The sequence below is a fragment of the Astyanax mexicanus genome, unplaced genomic scaffold (assembly GCF_023375975.1).
Source record: "Astyanax mexicanus isolate ESR-SI-001 unplaced genomic scaffold, AstMex3_surface scaffold_34, whole genome shotgun sequence".
NCBI lineage: Eukaryota > Metazoa > Chordata > Actinopteri > Characiformes > Acestrorhamphidae > Astyanax > Astyanax mexicanus.
In genome coordinates this window covers 3,737,824-3,759,233 of record NW_026040044.1, presented here as the reverse complement: position 1 = coordinate 3,759,233, position 21,410 = coordinate 3,737,824, and the positions used below count along the sequence as shown (strand labels likewise).

Genomic DNA, 21,410 nt, shown 5'->3' with positions numbered 1-21,410 from the left:
AGTTTTGTCTCAGTTTCAGTCTGATCTTCATCTCAGTCATTTCCAGTCTCTGTCTTGTCTTGATCTTAGTCTCCTGGTCTCTATTATGTCACAATCTCATTATCCTGGTCTCTGTCTTGTCTTGGTCTCAGTCTCTTGGTCTTTGTCTTGTCTCAGTCTCAGGCATTTCTGCTCTCTCTTCTGTCTTGGTCTTAGACCCTGGTCTCTGTCTTGTCTCGATCTCGGTCTCCCAGTCTCTATCCTTTCTCGGTCTTTAATCACTCTTTCTTTTGTCTTTGTCTCAGTTCACTTCTGATCTTATCAAATTAAACATTTCTATTTAGAGCTTTTCAGAGCTTGTCTTTTTGAAGCAGAATCACTGCAGCTGGATCTTAGCTCTCGTCTGCGGGTGATTGGGCTTTGAGGTCATGTTTATAAGGCATGTGAGACACCTGACACTTTCAAGGTCGATGTTTCTTCAGATCCGTCCCTCCATCCATCTTTCCCTGTGCGATGTAGAAAAAGCTTAACTGCAGTGAGGAGTTTCCTGTAATTACGAGTTCGGAGGCGGGAAAGGGTCGAGTATAATCTCCCAGAAATTCACCATGAACACTGTCTCTAAAGCGACCAATTTGGCACCCGGTGCAGTGTCTCTCGCTCATCGTTTATCATCCGCATCATTGGGAGTTTAGTCTGTAATCTGTGAGTAATGTGTGTGAAGTGCCTGGGCTGAATCAGCTCTGCTCGCTGATTTCTCTGCAGGTTTGACGTCTGTATTACAGAGAGATTTATTTATGTGAAGACGAAGATCTGAGTTTATAAAACAGTCCTGGATCAGTCAGAATCAATATAACGTTTCATTTGTGTCACAGAACAGTAGTTTAGATGGTACCACTTTCAAATAAAGGGTTTATAAATAGTTTACAAATAAGTGTATTAATGGTTATTAATTAGGTTATAAACCATTAATAAGCAGTTGTGGCTTAAATGTTAAATTTAAGTTATGTTAAATTGCTCTTTTTATATACAAAGTACCTAAAAGTGTTTTTTTATTATTATTAATAAGATAAACAAAATTTATTTTGTTACTTGAAATAAAATGTTTTTTTTTTGTACTACACATAATTGATTAATTCATTATTAATTTTTTGTAACATTCTCTGTGTAATAACCTGCTACTTCTAATAAATACAAAAATAAGTGTATAATAATGTGATGGGCTGCCAGCAGAGGGGGGCTAATAGACAAAGGGGAAGAAATGGTAGAGTTGGATCTCAAAACTCCAACTCCCAGAATCCCCAGCGGTGATTAGCATCAACCAGCTGCACCTGTGCAGCATTTTATATAAACCCCATTCAAACCAGACTTTTCTGTCGCACCTTTGTAGAGGAGTGTAAGCACATTTCTTACTATATTATTATTTAAAAATGATTAATAAAACAGACTTTTAAAAAAAATACTGTATATCCATATATGTAAATATTTAAATTAAATAATATATACACACATTAAAATATTTTCATTATATAAATCTTATATAAATCTGCTCTGTACTTGGATTCAACACCTTCCCCAACCATAACAAATAACTATTAAAGTGCATTTTAAACTGTCAAAATAATCATAAAAGTATTGAGAAATATTATGACACATTTAATTTTTTTTTAAATATATTTATATCTCTTTTGTTTAATCATTTGTGCAAGAAGGTTTTAAAGTGTCTTATATTTTACAGAAAGGAGGCTGAGAATATTCCGGAGGTCTGCACCACTGGTTCGTACTCCTCAGAGCCGCCACTGAATGATAAAATCATTAAAAATGACATTAAAAATGTAATTATATCTGACAGCCACAAATCAAATCTGACCTTGTTAACAAATCCGACCAATTACCAGCTGATACAACACGGCTCCTCTCCCTCTCCACGCAGATTTATAACACACTCCGCCAAGAGAGGGTCAAACGCTGGCATTCGCTCTGAGATGCCCATTAAATACCCATTATACCGCGCCCGGCGTGTTCACCCCGGTTAAACCAGCTCCCACTGTCTGCAGATTCAACAGGTCAGAACAGAGGCGCTAAACATCACAAGCCCTGATGATGCTGTGAGGAAACTGCTGCGACCAGGGGGCTAATGGACATGTTTATATATATGGCAAAAATCATGGGAATCATAGAAGACTAGTGTTTAGTGGTTTGTCCAGTATACCGGAGGGAACATTAAAACTGGTATATCATTTTCACACACTGCCTTACCTCTAGAGGCGCTGCTGAGCACTGTATTAGCTAGCTAGCTAATAATACTAGCTAGTATACTAGCTAGCTAATTAATACTGTCAATGTTTCATAGAACATTTTTATTTAACCCATATAAATTAAACCTGACCCCGCCCTCAGGCAAACACATATATTTTACACACACACACAGACACTAACACACACACACAGCTACACACATATGTAAAAGAGTCCTCAGGTTGCTGCATCTTTGCGTGTTGGTTCATTAACCTGCACTAGGAGCTGCAGCTTCCCTGCAGTAACAGACTGAAGATCATTAGTGCCTGCGGAATACACACACACACACACACACAAACATCATAGACACACACACACTATACACACTATACACACACAGTGTGTTCCGGTAGAGCTATTTTTGCAGTAGTATTTGTACAGACACGCCTGGTAGAATGACACCTGTTGAGGCTGTAAAAGCTGAAAATCGATTCAGAGTACAAGCTCCATTACTGTAGACTCCATCTAATCACTACAACACGCCGTGTGTGTGTGTGTGTGTGTGTGTGTGTGTGTGTGTGTGTGTGTGTGTGTGTGTGTGTGTTTCTCAGGTCAGTTAAGGTCAAGATTGCTAAACGTTTAAAACAGCAGCAGATAATAATAGCTACATTGTAACATGCATGTATGAAGGAACACATAAAGAATCATGCAGTAACTTAAAAGTGTTAAACAAACCATGAACAAACATCTGGGTTGCTGTTAACTTGTGATTTCTGAGGCTCGTAGCTCTGATAATTTTATCCTACGAGGTCGTGATTAGTGCCGTTTTCAGGATTAGAAAATATTTTTGGCGACTGCACTCCTGGATACTGGTTCTTAATATTCTTATTTTTGGCTTGACTGACCTTCATTTCTTCTTAAAGTACCGTATTTTTCAGACTATAAGGTACACCAGATTAAAAATTGCATTAAGAAACACTAGTAAGAATGCAATATCAAGGTGAGCAAGGGTATTACCATGTTTCCCTTTCTAATGGGGAAGCTGGGGGAAGTAGACCAAACTGTAATTCTTAAAAAATGCATTTTCTTTTAAAGTTAAACGAGCGCTGGATGTTAATCTACACAGATTTCTCTCCTGAAAACTGTTTATTTGGGTGAGTAAAGTGCTTCCATTTATTAACAATGTGCTTAGATTTAGAATATTTTGCCTATGGGTGACTTTTAAGTGAAGTTTCCCCAGCACTAAGGCTGGGTGCAGCAGTATTAGCATTAGCTGCTAACTGCAGCACTAGTGGGATGTATGTGCTGCCCAATAGCGCTACACTGAGGGACCCTGAGTGTTACGGTAAACCAGAGCGCTATTAGGTAGCGGTTCGTCCCACATAGCTTATTTTGTAACACAGTAAACATGCAGACTAGAGTCCGATATACTCACTTCTGAATGGTAAAAGAGCTAGAGCTTAGCACGGTTAGTGGCTAATGCTAATGCTGCTGCACCCAGCCTTAGTGCTGAAGAAACTGGAGAAACAACTCACCCCTATAACTCTGTACTTCAGCAGAGTGGCTTTACTGCTCCTTAATACCTGACTGGTAGAATTCATACATAAGGAGCACCGGATTATAAGGAGCTCTGATGATTTGGGGGAAAATTAAAGGATTTTAGGTGCTCCTTATAGTGCAAAAAATACAGTAATTCTTCTTCTTCTTTTATTTACTTAGCTGAGTAGTTCTTGTTACTCATAATCTGGATTAGAACATTACTCAAATATTCACTATTCACTGTATACCTGTAACTCTACCTCTTCACTACTTTACTTTAACTGATGCTCTCAAACACTTTATTAAGAGGCAAGAAATTCAAGTAATTAACTCTTGATGAGTTCAGCACAGCTGTTAACTGAAAGCCTGAATTCCAGGAGACTCTACCTCATAAAGCTGACTGAGAAAGAATGTAAAATATATAACATATTCTGGTTTGTTTAACGCTTTTTTGTTTAATAAATACTTCTATATGTTTTCCTTCATAGTTTGGATGATTTTAGTATTTATCTACAATACAGGACATTTTAAAATAATAAAAAAACACAGAATTTAAGGTGGCCCAGCAAAACTGGGTTATATCCCGGCTATTGGTTTATTAGAGTAACGTGAGTGGGAGCTCTGGGAGTGATTTCCCCCCCAGCAGAAGGTTTATTACTGCTGTGATGTGAAGAGAATTGGTTCTATAGGGGGTAGTAGAGAGGAAAAATAATATACAGCTCCCACACACACACACACACAACACACACACACAAAACACTCACACACACACACTTACTCACACAAAGGGCTCCCTGCTCTCTGGTCATTAGGGCAGGTTTGTTTTTCCCCTGTATACAGTCAACATCAGTAAAACACACACACACACACACACAGTCCTTGACACAATAAAATCGTATTTGACTTTTTTAAATGTCAGCACACACACTCTTAGTTTTGATCTCAGTTTGATTCACGGTTGGTTGGAGAAAACTGCAAAACTCAGCATGCAGTTCTGTCTAAAGCAGATATGTTATTGATTAGACACTGAGGGTTCATTGCTATCTTGGCAACACAGGCGCGCTGAGCGTACGCCCTCACGTATAACAAACACATGAACACACCGCAACACAAACCCAACAGTTACATCAACAGTAATAAAATAACATTGCTGTTCCCATAAATCTGCTGCTGGAGCTCCTTCACAGCGTCAACCAGTAACTCAGTTTCCTCTGCTAAGAAGCGTTTGTTGGACACCGCCAGTTAGCTGCACCATTAAAATAGCAATCCGCAAAGTCAGAGCTCACCTGACTCTTAAAGGGAATGATGATCAAGATACACTCTGATTGATTTATTTCACGTTATGCCCAAAATTAACCAAGTCCATGATTAATTAAGAGAATTAATACATGACTTTTGTATGTTTTGAGCTGCTCAAAGTGTACTTTTCCCATCATTACGATAGCAAAGACACACTGACACCCTAAATCCAGTTGTACAGTGCATGGCTCACGGCTCGCCTATAGATCACTAAAATAGTGACCTTAAATGAGCCTTAACACTAAAGTGCATTAAAAACCTTCCCCCACTGTCCTATAAAAAGACTTGCAGAGGCTCCTGTTGGTTAGTGTACCTCGTGGTGAGAGATCATTGATTGCTAGGCATGCCTTTTGATGCACTTTGAGAGAAGCAGAATAGTGTTTTTGGCAAATTGGCCACCATCTAGGTCATAAGCAACCTTGACTGATACCTCCTGGAACCATATTGTCTTTAGCGACAAATCTAGGTTCTGTTTGGGATCTGATGATGTTCAGGTTTGAGTATGGAGTTCTCATGGTGAAGCTCTTCAATAATGCCTTTAATGTGGACTGAAGAGTTCACAGTGTAAACTGCAGGTGTGATTGATGATCTGAGGATCATCTCATATAGTGACAGTCAGTCACTCCTAGAAGTGATAGTAGGAACACTAACAGCTAATAGCAACTGATAGCAGCGTTTTTCAGCAGGATAATGCTAACCCACACACAGCAAGGGTTTCCCAGGAATACAAGAGCGTCTCCACCAGATTGCAGCACCTCCTCATCCTGCCAGGTCTCCAGACTTATCTCCAATCCAGCATTTATGGAGCAGCTGGGACTCAACCTATGAGTGTAGAGCAGGATCTATAGGTCCAGCTGTAGCAGCATCTGTGGGTAAATTTGCTGCAGAATCCATATAGAACCTGTAGAACCTCCATACCCAACCGTCTCAATCTCATCTTATATCCAGCATAGAGGAACCAACAGGGTCTAAACCAGAGTCTCCCTTCAGTTTCAGAACAGTATTGACTGGGTATTGTAGAAGGGCTAGGTTGCTTCCCCTCATATTGGCAGTAAATGCTGCTGTTTGTCTTTAATATGGGAGCAGTGGTCTTCAGGGCGTCTACAGGGGGCTGCTGTTGGTTTAGCTGATGTCTGTGGGCTGCTGTTAATAGCCAGTGTGAATGTTTATCTTTCCTACAGGGAAATGAAATGTGTGTTCAGAACACCTATCAGACATGAGCTTTGCTTTACTGTATAGTACATGTTCTGTACCAGTTTAAACACTCAGTTACAAAGTTAAATAGATAATAAATGAAATATAATCAAATAAACCTTAATAAAAGTCTATTTTTGTTCAGTTAATCTATGTTTTAGTTATTTTAGTGATTAATAGGAAAGGTTTAAGCCTGGAAAGCTAAACCATAACAGTGGGCTTTAGGCTGTTTTCAGCTTGACCCACTTGGGGGCACTACTAAAATAGATAGATACTTTATTGATCCCAGAGGGGAAATTCTAGACATCCAGCAGCAGGTATAATACACAAAGTTACAAAAGGATAAAATATAACTATACATATAAATACAATAAAATAAAAAATAGAATGTACGATGTATAAGTACAGTCTTTAGAGTGTGTGTGTAATGTAGAATGGAGGTAGTGCAGTTGAACAATAGACAGTGAACACCAGTTGATGTGCATAAGGTGAGGATAACTGATGTCAGCCATACAGAAAGTGCAAATACACAGTTAAATAATAATTTAAATTTAGCAGTGCAAAAGATACGTAAAGAGTGAATGAACTACTAGTGCAAAATAGAGTAGAACTAAAAAAATACTGTTATAGGCATCAGCAAGTCTGAGAGTGTTACCATAGCTGAGGGTGTGTCCATGGTGTGGCCAGAGTTGCCAGAATGAAATAAAAATGTGTCACAGAGAGAAAAATGTAGAAAAAAATTGTCGCTGTCCAGTGAAAAACAAGTATCTCCATTTTTGTCGATTTTAGGTTTACTACATAATTGGAGCAGACAAACTGTACCTTACTCTGTGCCAAAATTTCTTGATGAACGGACCAATAGAAATACTTATAAAATAAAATAAAATAAACTCTTTCTGTTTAAAATAAGGGTTAATCTACAGATACAGGTTCACACCTTTTATTTTGGTTTAAATTGGAAAGTCTGTAGGTCCATTCAGATGTTTATGACCTGCTTTTTCATGTTTATTACTTACAATTACACCTTTTTGCCACTCACGGCACTCAAGGACGCTTGCAATTACATTCCACGCACGCACCAGTGAGAAGCGACAGCCAATTGGGAACAGCATACTCTCAACTGGAAACCACCGTCCAACTACATCGGGCACTGCATTTTTTTGCAAAATTTTGAACTGTGGCAGTAAACCGGAGTCCCTGAAGGAAAACCACATAGACAACTTACCCCAGATAGGGACTTGAATCCAGGACCCCAGCACTAGGAGGCAAACGTGTTAACCACTATGCCACCATGGAAATGCTTGGTAAAAAAAAAGTTATAGCTACATACTCCAGAGACAAGCATACATACGCCTCTTTTCCAACTTTTGCCAAGTAGCATTACAGTGCTAACACTTAGAGAAAGTGCAGCGACTCAGTTCTGATACATCAGCTCACAGGCGCAGCCTTGTGCTGATCCACATCACCCTAGGAGTGATGAGGGGAAAGAGCGCCATCTACTGTACTCAGGGCTCCGTCAGCTGATGGCAAGCTGCATGACCGGGATTCGATCCAGCAATGTCCGGATCAGAATTTAGCTCTGGGTGTATGAAGACTTTAAGAGGCCATTGTTAATACTTTTCTCTTTTTGTGTGTGTGTGTGTGTGTTTCAGGTGTCAGCCTGGGGAGGATATGTGTTCATCATTAATCTGATTCCGCTCCATGTGTTCGTCCTGCTGCTGATGCAACGGTTCAGTAAGAGAGTCTACATCGGTGAGTTTACACACCTCCACTGACCATCACACACACTTCCCTCTCTCATACACTCTGTGAAAGAGTGAAAAGGGTGCTGAAGAGCTGGAAAGTGGGAACCAGACTTCAAAGATTGAATTCTGCAGTCGTCTTCGAGACGGTTTACAGACATGTTGCTATATGCTAAACATCTCAACTTTATAAGAATGTGGTGCACTATTCCAACTGGACAATGATCATCTGTATTCTGCTGCGGGCTCTAGAGCTTTGAGCCTTGAAGAAACTACAGATATTTTACCATATTATTGGAGCTGCATGGGATGGATTTTCACTGGAGGAACATTAGGAACCTCTACAACTCTCTACATTTTGAGACATCTGGCATTTTTCAACATTACATACTACTAATATATGTGTAACTCAATAAACTTTTTTTTATCTTCATTCTGAATATCAACATTTCAGCAATCCCACACTTTGATTATAACTGCATTTCCCTAAAAAATAACATGGATTACACATGGACAAGTTGCCCCTATTAAACAGCTGCAATGCAACATCTCTGTTAAACCCTTTGAATTAAGACTGAATCAGTTGAGGTGGAGCACAGGGGCTAAATTACTGAGAGCCCAGAGCTGGAGCAGACTGGTCATTAGCATTAGCTAAAGACGTTTGGCTAAAACAGCCAGCGGATGTATAATTTACTGCCAGTTCCAGGGTCCGGGGAGAATGTCATTAACATTGCATTAACGTTGGAACAGCGCAATTGAAGGCGGGGGGGTAAGCGCCGGAGATCGATCGCCTCTGGTTCCACATCATTCGCCCTTAACCGTGTGTATAACTCACCTCGTACAATAGCGCTCTCCCAGGCCCGGGAAATGAATAGCTCCTCGCAGGGAAAGCAGGATGTCTATCATTACGCCTTCAATCTCTCAGTTCTTCTGTCCCAGCAGGGCAGGACCTACCGGCGGGATCATTCATTCAGACGCCAGCCTGCGCCCAGAACCAGAACCAGAACTCACACTGAGCCCTCAACCTTTCAGAGCAAGAGTTTCGCCAAAATATCCCATTTACACTATTTCCCTGCCTAACCCAGATATACACCATCTGCCAAGACACGCTATTTTAGCCAGAGTGGCAAGACACCAGACTGTGCCACTTCCTTGGGCGAGTATTCTCAGATTATGATTGAGGATATGAGCATGGAAGGGTAAGTGTGGGCTCCATGGTGCCCATGGCATTGTGTTAAGTTGCCGGGCACAAATCTAAACTTTTTCTCCTGGAGAGAGACCATTTAAAGAGTCTTTTAACATCTGAAAGTCTAAAACTCTTTTTAAAAACTTTTAATAGTTTGGCAAGTTGCCTTTCTTAGTGTTGTGCCGAATTTTGCCTACCTGCAAGAATCTGAATCAATCCTTCAAGTGCTCTGTAATTAATCTACAGTTACAGTAGATACAGAATCACCAGCACTGTAATCTGTTGTACCCGTACTGCTCTGTAATTAATCTACAGTTACAGTAGATACAGAATCACCAGCACTGTAATCTGTTGTACCCGTACTGCTCTGTAATTAATATACAGTTACAGTAGATACAGAATCACCAGCACTGTAATCTGTTGTACCCGTACTGCTCTGTAAATAATCTACAGTTACAGTAGATACAGAATCACCAGCACTGTAATCTGTTGTACCCGTACTGCTCTGTAATTAATATACAGTTACAGTAGATACAGAATCACCAGCACTGTAATCTGTTGTACCCGTACTGCTCTGTAAATAATCTACAGTTACAGTAGATACAGAATCACCAGCACTGTAATCTGTTGTACCCGTACTGCTCTGTAATTAATCTACAGTTACAGTAGATACAGAATCACCAGCACTGTAATCTGTTGTACCCGTACTGCTCTGTAATTAATCTACAGTTACAGTAGATACAGAATCGCCAGCACTGTAATCTGTTGTACCCATACTGCTCTGTAATTAATCTACAGTTACAGTAGATACAGAATCACCAGCACTGTAATCTGTTGTACCTGTACTGCTCTGTAATTAATCTACAGTTACAGTAGATACAGAATCACCAGCACTGTAATCTGTTGTACCCATACTATTGCGTGATGCACCTGACAACCAGGGGGAGTCAGATTTCAGCACAATATCTCCTCCTTTTCTTCTTCTATTGTTCAATCCCAGAGGTGTGAAGTAATGAAGTACCAATACTTTGTTACCATACTTATGTAGAAATGTAGGTTATCTATACTTTACTGAAGTAATTATTTTTACATTTTTACACAATTATCTAAACTTTCTACTCCTTACATTTTAAAAATAGCCTCGTTACTCCTATTTCATTTCAGCTCGTTTTCATTTCCGGCTTCTCATCATTCAATAAACCCCTATCCAGATAAATCTCTCCATCTATATTGGAATGTGGTACAATAGATCCAGACCGAGATCATCTAGGGTCAGACCAAATTTTGGTCCATTGGTCCAGAACATGGTTTGTGGCTCATTTCACCTGCTATTTTGGTTTAAACCAAACTTTAAAGTCAAAAGGTTTGGACCAAAAAATAAGGTAGCTGTGAAAGCACCATAGAAAGTGTTGGTTGCACGACAACTGGTGACTTTGCCAAGGTTTACCAACGTTACCTATTAGGTAGCAACAAGTAAAAGTACAGTATACCCCATCAAAAATAGTTGGGCTCATTGCAGCATTGCTCACATGCTGCTAAAATAGTGTCAGAGTTTAAGGAATATATCTGGTGTGGCATGGTGATCTGGATGTGAGGTGTGTTCAGGTAAATTTCTAGCATGTTTCTATTTTGGCAACAGAAAATACACAAGCTCCACTGACTGATTAAAACCCTGACAACAGTCCTTAAACACACATTGATGTGGAGCGAATAGCGCAAACCCGACTTTTTAACTTAACAATAAAAAGAATAAAGAATAGAATATCATTACTGTTCCCATAAATGAGCTGCTGGTGTATCTTCACAGTGTGAACGAGCAGCTCAGTTTCCTCTGCTGAGACGTGCAAAAGCACCTCGCTGTTGAAATAAGAATGCGCCAAAGTCAGAGCTCGCCTAACTCTTAAAGAGAATGATAACTGGCACACTGATTTCACACTGATCATTATTTCATGTTACACCCAAAATTAACCACACCCATGATTAATTAAGTGAATAAGCACATTATTACAATAATTAGTCTTTTGCATGTTTAGAGCTGTGCAAGGTATATTTTTGAGCTGTCACGATACCAAAGACACACTGACATGCCCTAAATCCAGCTATGTGATTTATATAATTGACCAATGTGCTATAGATCGCTAAAATAGGGCCTTGGAGTCTTTGATTGAATCAGAATAGTGGTGGGTGCTCTATTTGATGAGTCCTGTTTTTGTCTTGGTGGAGATGACCAACAAATCCATGTGTGGAGTGCAATACTTTAAAGGCATATATTCTATACCACGGTTGTTTTGTGTCCACATCTTTTTCTCTCAGTGTAAGACGTTGGTTTCCTGGTTGCAGTGTGTACTAGAGCGTTTCATCAGTACACGGTTAGCGCTCTCGGATCGTCAGCACTGTACTGAATACTGAAGGTTACTGGCATTAAACGATTTCTAAGAATTTGGTTTTTAACCTTTTAGTCGTGTGTTAAATGTCAGGAAGCTCTTAAACGTTCTCGCTCTGACTGTGAGCTGGAGCTTTGCCATGCGGATCGCGTCTTTTCTCTAAGGTCAGTCTGATGATGGATGGATGAGTAAAGAGGAGAGGAAGCCGGAGCGGGACGCTGGAGGAAAGGACACACTAATGTTTTCCCATATTCGTATTTTCCTCCGGCGATTTTTCACAGAGTGTCACGGGCAATTTCATACAATGCTCCTGAAATCATTCATTTCAGTGTCCGCTATAAACGATGCTAATTTAATTTCGGCTGGATGTAGTGAGCATGTACCTGCGATGGTTTTTCTGCACGTATGACCTTAGCTGGAACTAAAGGTCATTCATTCATTCAGGCTTTTTATTGGGTTTGTGAAACAGTTTCCCAAAAGCAATCGTCCCAAAGTGGTTTCCAGAACTGTGTATATACAGTATAGGGGAGGCGGCAACAGACCTATGCCTTGTGCTCCTAATGCATATTCAAAACTCAAAGAAACTCAAAGAATCACAAACTACAGAGCTCTTAGGCTCCTAAACCTACTAGAAAAAAGACTCAACAAAGCAATTGCTACAGGTTAACAGTTAACAGTTTATTGTGACTTAGATTAACATATGAAACAATATTCCTAAAGTAATTTAAAAGACCAAGTCTAACAAGAAAACCGTTAAGAATATTGCATAGTATATTTGAAATAGTGGTTACATGCAGATAGGCTTGGGAATCGAGAATCGATTCCTGTTGAGAATCGATTCCGTGTGTTTCGATTCCACGGAATCGTTTGGCACCTTGCTTAATGATTCTCTTATCGATTCCAGACAGCACGATCACGCAAGTTACGCATGTTACGCAAGTTACGCATGATTCAGTAAGCACGTCTTTTCAATGGCGTCCACTAGGTTAAAACGCTCGAAAGTTTGGCTTCATTTCACGCTACACAAGGATGGCAACAGGGCGTTTTGCAACCATTGTAAATTTTTGATAACATCGCCGGGAGGGAATACATCAAATATGCACAAACATCACACAACATTATTAGAGAGTATTTGCTACATTTCCATATTGCCAGTTGCACATTGTTGTGGACATGTTGACCTTGTTGTTGAGTTTGTAAGGTCGTATGATATTTAAGTAAACAAAGTTGGTGCTTATGAAACTGTTTGCTCTCCTTTTTTCCCCAAATTGGAATCGATAAGAGAATCGATAAGGAATCGAATCGTTTCACAGAATCGATAAGGGAATCGGAATCGGAAAAATCTTATCAATTCCCATCCCTACATGCAGAGCATGGGAGGTCTCTTGGTTACAGGCAAACTCAGAGACTATGTCCTTGTACTTTCCTTAAATATCCAACTAGAACAATACTCTTCGAATTTACATGGAAATTGGAATTTTGTACTATTTACATTTGGGTACCTTCGACCATCACAACCACTGATAATCATGGTCTTTAATCATCACGGATAATCCAAAACCCATCAGGAGCATAAAGTGCAGTTTCTCTTCAGAATGGAGACATTTCTCCCAAAGTTCAGAGATGTTCTATTAAGGTTATCTTTAACATTTCTTCACTGAGACCATTAAAATGGAACTAAACACAAACATATTCACATTTCATATTAACAAGATATATTTCAGATCCAGCATTTAAAAGATTCTTCACCTCAGTAGACGTCTTCAAGCAAGAGATGTCCAATGCCCTTTGGCCAGTCTTCAGACTTAATTTGATTAACAATTGATTGAAAATGGTACATTTAACACAATTTCCAAGGTGAGGAGCGGAGCAAATTAGGGTACCCCATTGAATAGCCTTACAATAGCATCCTGATTACAGTCTCTGATGAAATTGTGTCAATATCAGGAATCAGAGGAATTAGGGCCTTGACCCAATAGGCTGCTTATAGTTTTTTTTTTTTCATTTGCTGTGCTGCTAAATTAGAGACATTTGTGAAATTGGGAAACTCATCCCACATTGCTACTATAGTGCTAGCATCCTGGTTGTGGTCCCTATTAGGGCTGGGTGATATGAATCAAAACTAATATCTAAATTTTTCACACCTTAAGATAATAACAAATAGACATTGGTTGCTCCACGTTTCTAGATATAGGACGCTGGTCTCATACAAGTGGTGTCACCAAGTGAAGTGACTTTTCTGAACCCAGGAGTCAAAGGAAAATATGGATTGATGTTCTGAAATACTCTGCCTGGAAAAAAAGAAGTCGTCACCTGCATTTAACTAAGCAAATTGGTACAACACTAATTATTGCATGGATGATTATCTTTCAGCTGGCAACAAAAAGTTATTTAACCTCAACTGATACAAGGAGTAGCTTCTCAGTTGTTAAACAACCATGCGGAAATTGATAAAGGGTCAAATCATTGGCTGCATCAATAACAGAGAAAACATGTAAGGAGATTGTAGCAGATACTACTAAAATTGGGTTAAAAATAGTCCAAAGCTTTATTATTAAAAACTAAAAAGATAGTGGGCACCCATCGTCTTTGAGGAAGAAATGTGATGATGATCAGCGATCACTTGAACCTTTGGTGAGATTAAATTGAAGAAAAGATGGAACCGTAGAACTAAGAGATATGTTGTTTAATAGGGAAAGTAAGAGCTTTACCACTGCAGTGAAGAAACTGAAGAGATTGAAGGGGCTAAACAGCTGTGTAGCTTTAAGAAAAGCTCTTTTATCAGTGAGACTAACCAGCTTTAAAAACTGATTCCGTTTGTTGGAGAGAGAAAAGACTAGACTCTGGATCAATGAAAGGTCATGCGAGGGTCAGATGAGTCCATATTTACCCTGTTCCAGAGTGATGGGGCATCAGGGTAAGAAGAGAGGCAGCTTGAAGAAGTGATGTTCCCATCATGCCTAGTGCTATTTTAATGATTTGGGATTGTGTCAGGATTTATGGGGCTGGAATTGTGATAGAGTTCAGGGTTCAGGGAGCATGAGATCATCATTTATCATTTTCACACATGGATTGAGAGAGAGTTCACCAGAGTCCAGATCTTAACCTCATTGAGAATCTTTGGGATGTGCTGGATGGAGAAGAGCTGCTTTGTGCAGTGGTTGGTCAGACTCTACCATCATCAATGCTGCTGCAAGATCTTGGTGAAAAATTAATCCAGCAACACTGGATTGAAATAAATTTTGAGACATTGCAGAAGTTTATTAAAACAATGCTACAGTGAATGCATCAAAGCAATCAAAGCTAAAGGCGGTTCAACCAAATATTAGAGTTTGTGACCTTTTTTTTTGGTTGCAACGTTTTTGCGTAAAAGAAAAGGCTCAATTAAACTGAATTCCATGCAAAAGTTAATTTTATATTGCTGTGTATTTCAAAGATGTTACACATGTGAAGGTATTGTATATCACTATAGAGAAACTGATTTATCAGATTGTAATTTATTACTGTATCTCCCGTGTTGTGATCATGTCCTCTGAGGAAATCTTTATGAACGAGTGTCGTTATCCTCTTCTCACGGTGGAGGATGGATGGATGAGGAGAGCAGTTCTGCTTTTAACTCTTCCTTCTCCCGCCGTGCTACACCCGCCGTATATCACTCCACCAATTATTCCCCCAGTCACTCGCTTATATAACGCTGAGGAATATCTTCACCGCCGAGTCGCCAATATCACTGCCTCACAAATAAATCGGGGGATTTGTTTCTCTGCTCTGAACCATCCAGAAATACTGCCGTTTCCTGCCTCACTGCACCTCATACAACCCATCCACACACCACACCGACAGCATGATATCAACGCTAATAATCACACTGTAACAACAACACTGTTACTACGGTAACGGTAGCATTAATACACTCGCAGTGCTCTCAGTGACAGTCACACTGTAACAACATTAACAGTGCATTTCGTACAGGAAATATCTTAAGTAATTATAGGCTATTGTGTTGCTAATTGGTTGCAAAGTGGTTGCTATGGTGTTGTCAATGTATTGTCTCAGTTGGTGACTATGACAATGTAATGATTGTTACAGGTGCTAGGGTGTCCCAGGTGGCTGCTATGGAGTTGCAAAGTTGTTGATAGCTGCTGGTTGATGTGGTGCGGTTGCTAAGGTGTTACTATGCAGCTGCTATAGTAAAAGGTTGCTTGCTAAGGTGTCGCAAAATGGTTGATATGCTTTTGCTTGATGTTTGCTGTTATGCCAAGTGGTTTCTATGGTGTTGCTAAGTTGTTGATAGCTGGTTGCTGTGGTGCAGTTAAATGGTTGCTATGTTATATGCTTTTGCTTGGTCATTGCTGTAATTTAGATAAGGTGTTACTCAGTGGTTGTTAAGGTGTTACTATGCAGCTGCTATAGTAAAAGGTTTCTTGCTAAGGTGTTGCAATGTGGTTGATATATTGTTGCTTGTTATGTAATGCCTGGTGGTTGCAATGGTGTTGCCAGTTGGTCACTGTTATATTCCATAGATAGTGACTATATTAATGTGATGGTCATTACATGTTACATGCATGGTGTCCCAGGGGGTTGCTGTGGTGTTGCTACGTTTTTGATAACAGCTGGTTGCTGTGGTGCAGTTAGTGGGTTGCTACATTATCCAGGGGGACTGCTGTGTTTTAGCTAAAACGTTGCGGTTTGAAGGTTGCTAAGATGTGGCTGCGGGGTTGCTAAGGTGTTACTATACAGCTGCTATAGTAAAAGGTCGTTTGCAAGTGGTTCATTAGGTGTTGATCGGCTGTTGCTAAAGCTGGCTGTTGGTTGCTAAAGTGTTGCGATGAAGTTGCCTTTGCGTACCTGTTGCTGACTGAGTGTTTTAAAGTGGTTGCTAGGTGATGTTAAAAATTAATGGGAGGAAAAGGGATAAAAAGGAATGATAGGAATTACAGAAGTTGAATGAGTGAGAAAAATCTTCTTCTTCTTCTTCTTCTTCACATTGTTATTAGTATTATTAGTACACAATTTAATTATTAATAATTCTCTCTCTCTCTCTCTCTCTCTCTCTCTCTTTCTCTCTCTCTCTCTCTCTCTCTCTCTCTCAGCCTACAGCACGTTCTACATCGTGGGTCTGATCTTGTCCATGCAGATCCCATTTGTCGGATTCCAGCCAATCAGGACCAGCGAACACATGGCTGCAGCCGGTAAGCTTCGCCTCACAAACCTAAACAAAATTTTATATACAATTTATATAATTTAGAAAATTAAATAAAATTATATATTTAAAAACGTTATAAAATATATATATTTTTAAATTACATTTTCGACTTTTGACTTTTTTGCCCTGCCCCAACCATCGGTTCACTTGTGGTGAGAACGTGATCTGATTTCAAGCCGACCCAGCTTGTCATGTCTTAGCCCTGTCTCATGTCTCTGTGTGTGTCCCACGTGACCTGTGCCCCTGTGTCTCAGTACTTTTCCATGTTTTTCTCATTTGTAGCTCCGCCCCTGCCCCAGGTGTTTCCAATTCTAGTGTGTTTCCTGTTTGTTAAATAGCCCTCGTCTACCACTTTGTCTCCGTCGGTCTTTGCACCTTCCCCTGTTGTTTTGTCTCTCTGTGTTTCTAAAACCCTAGCTCCGTATTTATTCCTAGTTTGTTGCCTGTGCTCCTTATTCCGTGTTTTCTCTGTTTATCTCTAGTTCCCTGTTATTTTCATTTGTTTTCTCCCTTGCCCTGCTCAGTTTAGTTTTCCTAGTCTTGTTTAGCTTCTTGTTTATTTCCTTGTATATATTTATCCCTGCCCAGTTTAGTTTTGTATTTATTCAGTCCCTCGTTTGTTTCTTTGTTTATTTACTCCCAGTTTATTTTTGCTATTTATTATCTCTTGTTGGTTTTGTTGATGTTCTCTGGTTTATCTCGTTTGTTTTGGTTTTTGGTTATTTGTTTATCTAGTTTAATTTATTTAGTTCACTCCCTTGATCCTTGTATATATCTCCCTGTTTCATGTTTAAGTGTTTACTTGTTTCTCGTTTCCTGGTGTATTTATATTTATTTATTAAATTATTATTTATTGATTTCACCCTACCTGCACTTGTGTCCGCCTCCTCGTCTCCCTGCCTGGGTCACCCGTGACACAGCTATTAAATATACTCCTGTTAATGGAGCTAAACAGCTGATATGGTGCAGTTTAATCTGATATATTATGCAGATAATATACTTCCACGAATAAACGCTGTCTCTGCTGCTCCATGCTGTTTACACACTAGGAGCTCAGTATGTGCAGCGTTCACTGCTCACAGCTGTGCTGCAAGTCTTATTTAAGACATTGTGTTTAAAAAGCTCATCAGCAAATGTTCAGTGGTCTGTGTTAAAGCAGCTTCACACTGCACAGATAAAATACTTACTATACATTTAATATACTGAGAATTTACTGTCTATTCTTAAAATCAGAGTAATATTAGAGGACCAAACCTAAGCCGTGCTCTACACCCTGTGGTGACGGTGGTGATGATGATGGATGGATCCCTCTGTTGTTGAGTGCTGAGCTGTGATTGGCTGTAATTAAGAGTAGCTCTATTCTGTACAGTATGAGGGATGTATTAGTCCCCGCCCCCCGTGGAGAGCTCCATCTGCCCCGGGTTTATGGAGGTTTAGATGAAGTGAGAGGTTGTTTCGGATGTGCTGAAGAGCTTTTAGCTTTATCAGCTTCTCACTGAAGAGCAGAGCTCAGAGCTCAGAGCTGTTCTCTAAAGCCTCAGAAAATTACAGCCTGATTCAGGAGACCTGACTATCTATCTATCTATCTATCTATCTATCTATCTGTCTGTCTGTCTGTCTGTCTGTCTGTCTGTCTGTCTGTCTGTCTGTCTGTCTATCTATCTATCTATCTATCTATCTATCTATCTATCTATCTATCTATCTATCTATCTATCTAGTAAATATATATCTTTTTCTATTTATTGAGTTTTTTGGAATAGAGGCCTAAAATTTTATAAACACAGTTAATAATGCATTATAATCACAATTGAGCTTTGCTATGATGTGTTGTGCATTTTATAGATATTAATATGTATAACCATGTTTATAATGTGTTTGTAGAGTCTTATAGACATGACTTTCTTAGAAAGTGTTACCAAGGATACTTTCATGAAATTCTTCTTTCCTTTATTTTTCCGTAGTCTTTTTTTTTTCTTTACTTAGTTATTTTTATTTATTTTTTATTTTATTTTAAATTTTTATGCTATTTTCTCCTCAATTTACACGGCCAATTACCCAAACCACTCATTAGGACTCCTCCCCCTATCATTAGTAATGTCTCAATACCAGGAGGGTTAAAAAGACTAGCACACGCCTCCTCCGACACATGTGAAGTCAGACTCCGCCTCTGTTTGAGCTGCTGCTGATGCAGCATTGCCAAATAGCATCACAGCGCTAACGCTCTGAAGAAAAACGCAGCGACTCGGTTCTGATACATCAGCTCACAGACGCAGCCTTGTGCTGATCCACATCACCCTAGGAGTGATGAGGGGAAAGAGAACAGTGCCATCTACTGTACCCACCCAGAGAGAGCATGAACAACTGTGTGCTCTCTCAGGGCTCCGGCAGCTTTGAGCCCCTTTCTTTATTTGATTGAGTTGTTTTTGAAGAAATCTGGATTAGAACATTACTCAAATATTCACTATTCACTGTATACCTGTAACTCTACCTCTTCACTACTTTACAAATGATGCTCTCAAACACTTTATTATGAGACAAGAAATTCAAGTTTTATGTTTAATTAATTCTTGACAAGTTCAGCACAGCTGTTAACTGAAAGCCTGAATTCCAGGAGACTCTACCTCATAAAACTGACTAAGAAAATCCAGCAGAGATGTGTAAAACTGTCTGTATTTAAGCAAGAGGTGCTACTTTGAAGAATGTAAAATATAAAGCGTCAGTGATGGAGCTATCAGTGTTAAACCTGCAGCTCTAATCCGGGGTCATCACTCAGTAATCAGACCTGACGTTCCTCTGGTCGTGATGGACGGCGCTGGAGCTCCGTCTCCGGGTAGCTCCATCCAGCGCTCTGCATTTCATCAGTGTTTGGGGAGATGATGTAATGATCTGTAAATTCCAGAAATCACTTTTCTCCATCAGTTTCCCTCCAGATCACTGAGCTCTCTCTCTCTCCCTCTCTGTCTCTTTCTCTTTCTTTCTGTCGCTCTATCGTTTTTCCTCATGCTGAGAATCCTCTGTACCAACTGTAGCTCGGCTTCATCTGCACTTCACTCACAACTCAAACAGAACGACTGACGCCCAGAACAAAAGAGCTTCAGGTCACTCAGGGACGGATTTACAAACGTTTCCAGCAGCTTCAGTTATTTTCACTATTTTATCACTAGATTAATTCCCAGATTAATTAATGGGGTTTAAGCGATAATACACTTGAGGTTCGTGCTATAAGGTGTAATATTGGCACTGCTGTGCTGTGGTCGTAGATCAATATTACACATTATAGCACAAACTTGTAATACGAGTGTATTATTGCTTAATTATACCACAGTTCCATTATCACTCTTTATTGAAAGATTTGAAAGAGTTAAAAAGGAGACGAAAATGCGATATGTTTGGTTATAAAAACTCCGCCAGTTAAAATAGTTCCATTGCTGCTCTGTTTAACTCTGGGCTGTTTGGCTTGTAAGCGCTGCTTTGTAGCTAGGTTAGCATCGTCACCTCTACTTTCAGCCATTTCAGTCAAAATTGTGGAAATCTAAGCTTACTGTAAATAAACGTAAAAAAGAGATTTACTCACCAAAATAAGCAGTTTTCAGGAGAGAAATCATTATAATATAATAATAATAATATAATATATTTTTTTAAGAATTAAAAAAAACTTTGGAGCCCCCCAGCTGCAAAATTACAAGAGTTCCCTATTTTACATTCAGCTTAAAATACTCTATATTAACTGGAAAATATATAAACTTCAGCTTTTATTATAATAATTACAACTCTTAACCTGATATTGGTGGCTCATAATGTGTGTAATAATGTGTCTTTTCGAATCGCTGGGCTTATTTATTTATTTGTGGGACACGTCTTTGCCTGCATCGCCTATTGGAGACATGGCTTAGAGTTTTTGCATTGCATTTGGTTTGTATTTGGTTTGTAAGCGCTGCATCGTTGCTAGGTTACCTGTATGAGGCGGAGTAATACATGGAGAGCTTTGGTTACAGTGCATTACCGGCTGATAACATCACTCATAAAACGCCTCTCAGCCAATCACGTTGCAGAGTCGGAACTAACTATGGTATAATATTGCATAGGGTATCCCTTTAAAATGAGGCTAGTTTAATAAAAGTTCTTGTTAAAGTCAATAATTATATTATAATATATAAATACTTATAAATACTTTGTATATTATTAATAACCAGTTAAAATATTAAAGGTGTCCTTTGTAGGTCTCTCTGAGTTGTTTATGATGCTGCAAACCTCCATTGTCTGCAGCCGCTAGTAAAAAAAATATTCAGAAAAACGAGTCGATCAGGAAAAGCACCGTGTCTACATTAACCCGTGAATTAGTTTTCATGGCCCCGCCCACCTCGGCTCGGAACCGCACACATGCAGAGCTGAAGCCAATCAGCGACGCCGTCTCGTCAGATAGGAGCTAACAGCGCTAGGAACAGCATGCAGTTCATTCCTGTGTTATTTGTGCGAATAACACATCAGCGTTTATATACTTTACCCAGTAATTCAGAGCTAAGAAACAAATGGTTAGAATTAGTCTATAGAGGAAAAACACCAGCCAGGTATAATAGAGATAGATAAGTGTATGTTCAGAACAGCTCTGTTTACACTAGTTAGTTACACTAAAAATCCACCAGAGA

General features: G+C 39.5%; 1 protein-coding gene across 1 annotated transcript in view; it reads left to right on the top strand.

The window, feature by feature from the left end:
* LOC125790043 (dolichyl-diphosphooligosaccharide--protein glycosyltransferase subunit STT3B-like) overlaps positions 1-21,410 on the top strand; it is a 180,810-nt gene that overhangs the window by 132,026 nt on the left and 27,374 nt on the right. Inside the window, exons 5-6 of the mRNA XM_049473139.1 lie at positions 7,899-7,998; positions 16,652-16,750. Coding sequence (XP_049329096.1) covers positions 7,899-7,998; positions 16,652-16,750 — 199 coding nt within the window. The remainder of the gene's footprint in view (positions 1-7,898; positions 7,999-16,651; positions 16,751-21,410) is intronic.